A 10325-nucleotide genomic window follows, 5' to 3' on the forward strand; every position below is an offset into this window, starting at 1 on the left:
AAATAATCACTCATCTGATTGATCTGTTACAAGTGCTTGAAAGTAAACACAATCACATGTTGCAGATATTTAGTTTTACTGCATTGGTGGTCGCATATGTTGTATCAGTGCACTTGTGCACATGGTCTTTGTACCTGTCATTAACTCTATATAATTTTCACACCTTTTTTCCTTTTTTGTTACAAGATCTCTTCTCATATCTGTGGCCAATTTGAGGTATATATGATGACTCGGATCTCTTAATAATTTAATAAAATCCAACTGCATCACAGCTGCTGCATTAAGATGTGCGAAACTTTCATGTATTGTGAATTTCTGTTTCTTGCAAGTAGCCTGTATGGTGACCTTTTGGATATCAGGTTCGGGTGAAGGCTGCTCTTAACAAGCCAATCAAAAACACGACTTATCCGGGCCAAACTGCCCTGGCATCATCAAGCCTGGAGAATGTAAATTGGAATAATGCCTGGTATATCCACAAGCCAGGGCATGTAGGGGTTGTATCTCGGTCTGGTACCCTAACCTATGAAGCAGTATGACCTTTCCTTATCTCAATATGTTAAACATCTGGGATAGGTTTATACGAGCTCATTATTTATTTATATTTCAATGACAGGTTTTTCAAACAACTACTGTTGGTTTAGGACAGTCAACTTGTGTAGGTATTGGGGGCGACCCTTTCAATGGAACAAATTTTGTTGATTGCATAACTAGGTTCCTTGAAGATCCTCAAACCAAAGGTAATCTATTTGCAACTCTGAAGTTTATCCTGTATCCATCTATCTATGTTTTCAACCATCTGAGGACCATATTTTGTTAAGCTATCCATCATATTCACATTATTTCCCTTTGTGGCATATTAAAATGATGTTTTTTTTATCACATTGAGGGGAAGATGCCTGCTTAAAATTAAATACATAAAAGGGTTATGTTCGTTTACAAGTTATAATTGAACTGGCTGATGAACTGGCTTCAAGCTGAAATGACAACTGAATAGTTCAATGCAGGTGAGAGTTGGCTGGGTCCTTAAAACCACTCGACCTACATCTGGGTCGAACAGGTAGTGCTGCCATGTCTGTATGGGTGGGTGTGAACAGGCAGTTTGGGACACATTTATCTTTAGCAGGGTGCACCATTGTGTCCATCAGTACCTCATGCTTCCTGAACAATATAGTGTACACTTGCTTTTCTAATCATAACATCTTCGGATGTACAACAAGATTAGCAGCACGTAACGTTAGAAATGGTTTTAGTGGCTCATCTGGAATTCTGGATTAAGGAAGCTGGTCTTCTGCTTGATTTGGTTTGGAATAGACTGGTCATTGTTTTTGTTTTAGTTCTGGTGAGGTTCTAAATTGGTTAGTGAGGCATTGCATGTTTCAGTCTCCACCTTTGGATCTTGGTTGCATGCGGGGATAGCAAAAGGTTTTGATACAAGGTTTCTTGGGTTTTCTTTTTGCTGGACTGAAATTGATTTTTGTGATAATTGTCTAGGTAGATCCAATTTTTGATTTAAAGTGAGCAACAAAGTCACTATGTGGGGTTCTCTGCAATTAGTGATGGTTTGAGGTATCATTTGATAATCTAGGTTTGATGGGCTTTAGCAAGGGCTGAAGCAAAGAACTCAAGGGGAGAATATCTAGATGCTAAGATAAAGAACACAAAAATGCATCAGAAATGAAAAGATTGCTAGATGGAATCGTCACCATCTAGTTATCACCATTTGGGGGACGATGTTATCTGATCATGGATCTTTTTTTTAAAAAAAAAAATTCTGCAGTTGATGTTATGTGACGGTTGACATTTTTATTCTGTCATTTTTGTATGATTGTGGACATCTTTATTTTGTAAATGATGTTGTTACATTTGGTAGATGGTGATTTATTAGTTTGTGGGATGTTGAAATGATGCTATAATGTCAGGTTGATGATGTTACATTAAATCATGCACCTGTATTTTCATTGTTCATTCCTGTCATGTTTCATAGCTTTGTCATTGACGGTTCTTTTTGTTATCTTTTTGCATGAAGATCATGTGAAATATTGACTATTAGGTATTTATTAGGAAAACAAATGTTAATGTCGTAGCCTGCCTTCGGTATGTGGTGCCCATCAACTTCATGCCATGAATACCCTGGTTGCTCCGTGTCTGCTGTCTTCCTTATAGAAGATTGGCCCTTGTGAGTTTAAAAACTATTGGAACTAAGGGAACTGCATGTCATTCAAATAGGTTCAAAAAGAAAACCTGCATGAAGTTTTAAACAGAAGGACGTTTTCCTGTGTAGCCTAGAGAATCGATGTCTATAGCTAGTGGTTGTTCCAGTAAAAGAAGCTTCCATGGTGTTCGGGGCTTTCATATTAATGGTGGTGAAAGGGTTGCTTATTGTGTTGAGGTCCTTTTTTCTAAACCATTTAACTGCTCTTAGTTTGGTCTTATTTTTGCAAATGAGCTTTCTCCTTTTATCTTATTTAGTCCTTTCGAGGGTATTGAGATGCTTATTCCATTATTTTAAAGGGATACATCTGCTATTTAGAAGGTAGAGAAGTGGGGAGTAAGGTGGTTGTGAAGGTGCCACGGTTTAAGTGGACATAGTTATTACTTATTACTATTGCATATTTTTTCCAATTGTTTTATGATAGTTTAAGGCCCCATTTGGTTTCTGAATAATTTTAACTAGGATATTTGAATAGCTTTTTTTCCTCCAAAAAGGTACTCATTTCTCATTAACTAGGTAAAGCCAAATAAGTACTGAAAAGATGCATCTTAGTTTTTCTAAATCCAAAAATACTCCTCATCTAATATATTTATACACTAAAATGGATGCTCTGCATATGCAAAACTCTCCATCTGCCACATGTACATCCATATGGACCATATCAATAACATTATTAATAGAGCTCTTTATTTTGGATAATAAATAGAGCACTTATTTAATACAGTTCTTTGTCACAATATAACAATATAATATCATATTATACATTATTAAATAAAAATCATTAATATTATTAAATTAATATAGAAATTAATTATATTATTGACAACCATATTCGTTTAGTGTACCCTACCCATATTGCATGCGGATCATGAGATTACACTAATATTTTATTAATTTCTATGGCATTTTTATGATCAGGAATTTAAGCAAAAGTGCAAACACTAATGACCCTGCTATATTGCATTTACATATCCTCTAGATGCAATATGTTTCTATTTCTTATTATACACATGTTGGATCATGATCTTATTATTTTATAATGCATATACTATCAGAGTTTTGTATAATAATGGCATATCATAATACTCATAGAAAAAAATTATTTTAGAAAATAAATTGGCTTTTTATCTATTATATTATATTATAGTTCTTTTATCTATTCATTATATCTATTCCATATTGCATTTCAAGAATAGTTGGAAGAAGAAGAAAAAAATTACATCCTAGACATCGTATGGGTTTATTTTACTATATTGATAGATATACATATACTATTAGAATTTTGTATAATGACAGCGTATCATAATACTAATATCAAAAATTTATTTTAGAGAATAACTTGACTTGTATATCTATTATATTCTATTGTATATTCTATATTTTCAGGGATAGTTGGAAAAGAAGAAAAGGCTGCATCTTGCACATTGCGTGGGTTGTATGCCAGTTGTTGAATAAAGCTTATTAAACTGTAAACTTTATTCTGGTTTACTTGGGAATCTAACATAGCCTGAGTCTTTTAACCCTGTCCAAGTTGACCTGGACTTGTGCCGAAACTGAACTAGTTGGCATGGGTTTGTATGTTTACTGATGTAGTTGAATCCAAATTGAATTCAGGGCTGATCGTTTTCTTAAACCACACCGACTAGAAATGACCTGCATGATTGCTCTACTTACTATAAGTTGCTTGACCAACTGATTTTTTTTTTTGCTCTTACCGTCATATATCCTTCCTAGATCATTTCCAACATCTGGCCTACCTACATGATTGGCAGGAGAGTCTTTGTTTATGCTTATGCCAAATGGTCATCCATCCAACTTCAACTGCATTTACTTTTTGTGATGTTTATTCGATTAAACCTATCCATCCAAGCACAATGCTTCACCGACTTGTTTTTACACTGCATGCTGGATTTAAATTTGCCCTTAGGCAGAATGTTTGTCATCATTGATTCATTTTTTGATGTTCTTGACCGATGATATTGCAAGTCTTGTTATTTCGAGGTGGATATGAAGGTTTATATGGCTTTCGCACTTCATGAAGTTTTGGAACTTGAATGTGTTCAGAGGCTTCTGCTAGTTTGATTTACTAAGCTGTAAACATAAGAACATGCTAGCTTCCCTTACAAAGAATGATAACGTCTCAACGTTGTCATCTTCTCTTCCTTTATGTTTTAAGCCTTCTCATGGTTAGGGGTGTGCATGGTTCGGTTCGGATTGGTCTGGGGTCCATTTTCAAACCAAACCAACTTGAATCGGTTTTCTAAAACCGAAACCGAAACCAAATCGACTACATAGAAAAACTGGTTCAAATTGAATCGGTTCGGTTTGATTCAGTTTATCGGGTTGTGAGCTATTTAGCTTATGAATAGGCAGCTTATGGGATGGGCTAAATGGGCTGCTATCCATTTTAATTTTTTCTAATCATACTAAATGGGCAACTTATGAGATGGGCTAAATATACAAGCAATGAACAGTTGGAGCTAGGGCAAAATATACGTGAACGATGGCGGTTCATATATTTATCTATCTATCTATCTGTCTATCTGTCTATATATATAGGGGCTGGTTCAGTTTAAATCGGGTTTTTCAAAAGTGAAACCAAACCGATTTTTTTGGTATCCAACATTTTTAAACCGAAACCAAACCGAATTAGAAAAAACCCGATCCAAACCAAAATGAAATTAGTGGTTTGAGTCAGTTTTGTGGTTTGATTGGCTTGCTTGCACACCCCTACCCATGATCAATATTTAATGCTATGGATTTCTTTATTCTTGTACTTGTAATGACTTTCTTAATTATGGACATGGACACAAAAACAAATGTTCATTTACATGTCTTTGCATTCTGGTGGTTTTAATCCTGCTCGATCATTGTGCTGCCATCATTTTATAAAAGATTGCTACAACATTATTGTTTCAATGAATATTCTACCCTATCTGCTAAGCCTTTTTCCTAGCATGTGCTTGACGATGTATTTCCAACATCTGAATGAATTTGCATAATTGTTGTGCTAATGTATAATCACTTTTTCTTGTTTCAATTGCTGCTTGCATCGTTTGGATTTCAGGTATTGTCCTTATAGGGGAGATTGGTGGAACTGCGGAAGAGGATGCTGCAGCCTTAATACGGGTATATAAAGCTGGAATTTCTTTAGACTAAACTTTTTATGAACTATGTATAATGGAGATATTCATTTTTTTCTTAATTTTTGGGTTAAAATATTTCTGCATAGTTATTACTTCATTTTTTAGTATTTACATGTTAAATAGCACAGATATGTGAAATACAGAGGCCATTGATAAAGAAAGGTAGACATGAAGTTATCATATATGCTTGTCATGGAAAATTATTGTCTGTTTTTCTATAAAAGCATGAGATAGAAGGCAATAATGTTGCCTGTTCTATTTGCAACTTTGCACATTTGTGCTCTTCTGTTAACATTGTTAGAAATTGCTTTTTGGTTATCACTGAAAATTTCTGTCCTGTCTAGTCCGAACTTGTAAGCATCGTAATCAGTTTGCTTGGGGCACACTTAGTAGTAAGGACCTGTTCTTCTTGGACTCATGAGATTTTATTTTAATTTATCATACTTAGCTTTCTCTGTGATGCATGTTGGGCACAAATTATTTGTTCATTTGCTATTTCTTAAAGTTCCTCCCACAACATTATGCCAAAATCTGTTGTATGCTCAATGATATTGATGGGCATACCTTGGAAGTGAAAAAGTTGTGTGCATCTTCATATAACTGTAATGTAGCCATAATAATCAGGCCTTGTAAGACAGCTTCATGGAAAAATATGTTTTCATCGATCTCTGGAGTTCTAGAACTGAATTGAATGTCCACGAATGTTACTCTGTTTGCTGGCATATTTTGTTGTAATTCTTTCTTATAGAATTTAAGTCTGAAACCGGAACCTTATAATTGCAAGTGTTATCTAGTTTGCATAGATTTATTTTTACCCATCACCAGCATGCATACACCACTTGTTTAATGTTTTAGACTAAAGTTCTTGTGGATCAACAAATGATAGTTTTGAAATGATCAGTTGGATAGGCATTACCTTTTCACATGCCATTATTGAAAAAGAAAGTGGATTAATTGGTAGTAGACTATCATTTGGAGATCATGAGTTAGTGAAATGCCAAACGTAGATTGTTCTTCTTTTTTGGTTTTGATTGTAAGAATAAAAGCAAATTGCCAGATTGAAGCATAAAATAATGTTGAAGACTAATGTATTGCTCTAGGAAGTCATGATAGAAGGTGGTAAGCATTATTCAAAGAAAAAGTGTGAGCAACCTTGTAGAACTGACTAGGCTTTATGTCTTCTTAACCTGGAGAAGTGATCTTATAGAGTCTATGTTGGCAATTTTGTGGGTAATGTGGAGGAAATCTGCAGCAAATGGGAATACTTATCTCGATAGAGATTTATGTGGCTGCTGCTATTGAATTCCTAAATGAAGATCAGTGTTCTTAAGCCTTTATATTTTAGAAATTACAACTGCTTGAGTGAACTAACTATATTCGGAAAGCAAATAATTTACATTCATTGATGATAGGGAATAAGGTGAATGTCTAATTGGAATTGCTGAGAAAGCTTTGCGCAAATCATGCAAATTAGTTTGAACTGAGTCAGAGGTTTTGAAATGCAGTTGTGATCAGAAAATAAGTGAATTACATCCTTGTTGTAGCTATGGCTAGAAATGCCCTAAGGTATTTCAGATCTGTTGCATAAAAGAATTGGAAACACCTTTTTTTGGGTTTTTTTTTTTTTTAATTGCATGGATAAATACCTTGGGTTAATACATTGGTTAAGGTGGTCTAAACATTTATGATTATAAAGTTGTAGACATGAGAAATAGATATATTTTGGTAAAATCAAGCACTGTAGTCCTAGAAATTATTAGATTCAGTATATGCCAGATTCATCAACCAAAAAAAAAAGCGACTGGTGATCTAGCTACTGTTAAACATTCTGAGTTAATGTAAGCTCTGAATTCTTGTTTTTAAATGCTTATGAAATGATCAAAACTGAGAAATTAGTCAGATTATATCAGCAATCTGTGTTAGTCCTGGTTTTCTTTTACATCGGTGATAGAGATGGAGCTTAAAGCTTGCTGTTACTGTATTTTAACTTAATTGAATATTACAGTTGCACCAGGAGTTATCAGTTATTATATCATATTTTAACCGATTTCTTTGTTTGTGTTGCTAATGCTTTACCTTTTTCCTCCTCTTGGGAATGTTTCATGTTCCACATTTGTTTCTTTCTAAATTAAACAGGAAAGTCGAACTGAGAAGCCTGTTGTTGCATTTATAGCTGGACTCACAGCACCACCAGGTCGTCGCATGGGTCATGCTGGAGGTTTGTACAATATCACCTACATAATTTGTTGACATTTTTCCTGGTCTCCTCTCTGCACTGCAGCTTTCAAGTTATAGACAGGACCTCATTTTGCGCATAAAATAAAGAACCCAAAATATCATGTGCATTCTTGGACAGTCTGCTATCTTTGAAGGTTTCATAAATTGCATCTCAGAATTGTAGAAAATATAGCAGAGACATGATTTTTTTTTTTTTTTAAATTAACTTTTTTTTTTTTTGGAGGGGGTGAGGTGTGGCTAGTAAATATTGGTTGGGATAAGTATTTTCTGGAGGCCTTCTCAAATCATGTAGGCATAACAAAGGAGGGATCAGGTTTGGAATAACTTTGTTATTATAACTGCAATTTGTTTGGCTAAATTTAGAAGAGCTTCTAAAGATATTAAAAAAGGTGAAATGAAGGACTTACAGCTTTTTGCAGATTAGAGTTGTTGAACAGGAATCTTTTTAGAGTGATTTATGTCATTAGTTTTCAGGATTGCTGGGTTTCAAACATCATGATTTAGCATTACCAAGGCTGATGATTTAGGATAAGAAAGGGCCTGAGCTACTAACATCCATAAACAATTAGTTCTGTCAAAAAACTAGTTTTCAGTCCAACTTCTAGACTTACAAAATATCAGATGAGCCCTATGTGCAGAAAGAATACATGTGGTAGGAGAAAATACTTGAGCATTCAGAAAGACTATCCATCTTAAATTTTCATGCCAACCACCCAGATAGCTCTGATTATTACATGTTCTATGCCGATCTTTGATGTATGGTTAGCCTGTTGAAATACTACAGTTGTCTCATGTGGTCTTTAAAGAAGATTCTTTGGAAACTACACTTTGAAGATGGGAAGAGCAAATTACTCATTGGAGGTGCTAATGGATTATAGGAATGGCTCAAGCATTGTAGGCATGTTGGTTTAAGGGTCTCTTTAGGCAGGTAAGATGCAGTGTTTTTTGTTTTTTAGCAACACGATGCTGATTTATGTCCAAGCTAGTTGTGGGCTTAGCAGGAATATCTTGCATTTGCTTATTCTAGTATCAGCATTGACTCTTTCTTATGACAGACCTCCCTGAAATTATGAGGCAATTCATCAGTCTTTGTAATTGTTAGTCTTGGAGCAGAGGGCATTGTTGCCTTTTTCAGATTAATAACAAACTTCGGTATGGTGACATCCTTATTACCATCCGCACTAGTTCAAGCTATACCCTGTGTGGTTTTGTTTGCTAATCTGTAAGGACAGCAATATTATACTTGTTTGAATTCCTGATTTTAACCTCTCCTAAAGCTTGATATAACCTGAGCAAGTCTCCTCATTGTTTCTCTGCTCAAAAAAATTCTCATTACTGTTTCTGCTCCAGAAGGATTTTCTTGCCTGGATCATGAATTACTAACAATGTTTGGCTCATGCTAGCTTTAATTGGTTTTCTAAGCTGTATGTGTAATTTTGGTTTTGTGCAGCAATTGTGTCAGGCGGGAAGGGTACTGCACAGGACAAAATAAAGACCCTTAGAGAAGCAGGAGTTACAGTGGTTGAGTCCCCAGCCAAGATTGGTGCTGCTATGCTTGACGTTTTCAAACAACGTGGACTTGTAGATTAGGAGGTATTCCCATTATTATACTCCTGGAAATGTCAGGAAGTGATCTTTTTGAACTTATGACTGCGTTGAATGGGCGGTAGCAGCTCGCATTTTCGACCCCCCTTATTTTCTCTGCAAAAGCTGTTTTTGTTTTTTCTTGTTTTTCCCATCCAAGCTGAGGCTTTTGTTTTTTGTCAAGTTTCAATAATTGAACGGAAACCTCTTAGTGGATGCATGGATTGTAGAAATCATTTTAGCTTGTCTTCCAAGAATTAGCTTACACGGGACATTGTCAAACATTAATGATGATGCCACGCATAAGTTGACGAAGCCTGAAGCAACGTTGAAGCTAGGTAGTCCACGTTAGGAGGGTGCCAGTATGGACGGCCTTGGGCTGCAGACTTTCTGGAAGGTTTCCTTAAAAATATATATAATTATAATTCTGCTCATTCCCGGCAAAACATAGGTAAATAAATGGGTTTATACTGGAATACAAGTGTTTCATTGTACATATAGTTGCAATTTTTTTGTGATTGTTTATCTTTCAGTTCAGCAATAATGAAAAACTTCGATAATGTTCATTATCCAATTACAACCACTGTCATGTCACGGGCATAACGACTTATATTGGCATTCTTGTTGTTCATCCGGTTAAAATGACATTGATCAGATTGAAGTTTCATGTAAAGTCACAGAAATTATGCTGTTATTTAACCATGTATCCGTTATTTCTCATTATAATAGCTATAATGACTATTATCAGAACTATTTTATTTCTAAAAAGTCCATCGGCAGGTTGAGCCGGGCACTTTTTTTTTAATTTTTCCTTTGACCAGGAAAGGTGGCTTTGTTGCTAGTGGCTCAAACGTACACCAACCACGCAACCCCATCAACACCGCACCTGTTGGGCAGAGAAGACCTTCGACAGCATGGGGGAAGCGTGACCGTGCGCGACAACGCGGAGTAGCGGTGATCACTGAGAGAACACATTGGAAAATGGATGCATGACCGCCGTATAGAGACGCCCCGAAGGCCAAGACCACGCCAGGAGACCGCGGGCTGGCCCTCCGACGTCGCAAAGGCCTCCATTGGTTGCCGCCGAAAGCAATGGAAAAGTGTCTTAATTGGACAGCAGCATCGGAGGAGGGTGAAGGGGAACC

At 35.8% G+C, this 10325-nt stretch overlaps 1 protein-coding gene across 1 annotated transcript; it reads left to right on the forward strand.

The window, feature by feature from the left end:
• Positions 1-467: 467 nt before the first annotated feature.
• Positions 468-9305, forward strand: LOC140855692 (succinate--CoA ligase [ADP-forming] subunit alpha, mitochondrial; the record flags this gene model as incomplete). Its single annotated transcript, XM_073252088.1, is given in 5 exon segments — positions 468-530; positions 614-737; positions 5280-5341; positions 7495-7576; positions 9047-9305. Coding segments are annotated over 5 exon segments (471 nt in total), but the record flags the coding sequence as incomplete, so codon positions are not given.
• Positions 9306-10325: the final 1020 nt, after the last annotated feature.

Source organism: Elaeis guineensis, chromosome 2 (genome assembly GCF_000442705.2).
Source record: "Elaeis guineensis isolate ETL-2024a chromosome 2, EG11, whole genome shotgun sequence".
Taxonomy (NCBI): Eukaryota; Viridiplantae; Streptophyta; class Magnoliopsida; order Arecales; family Arecaceae; genus Elaeis; species Elaeis guineensis.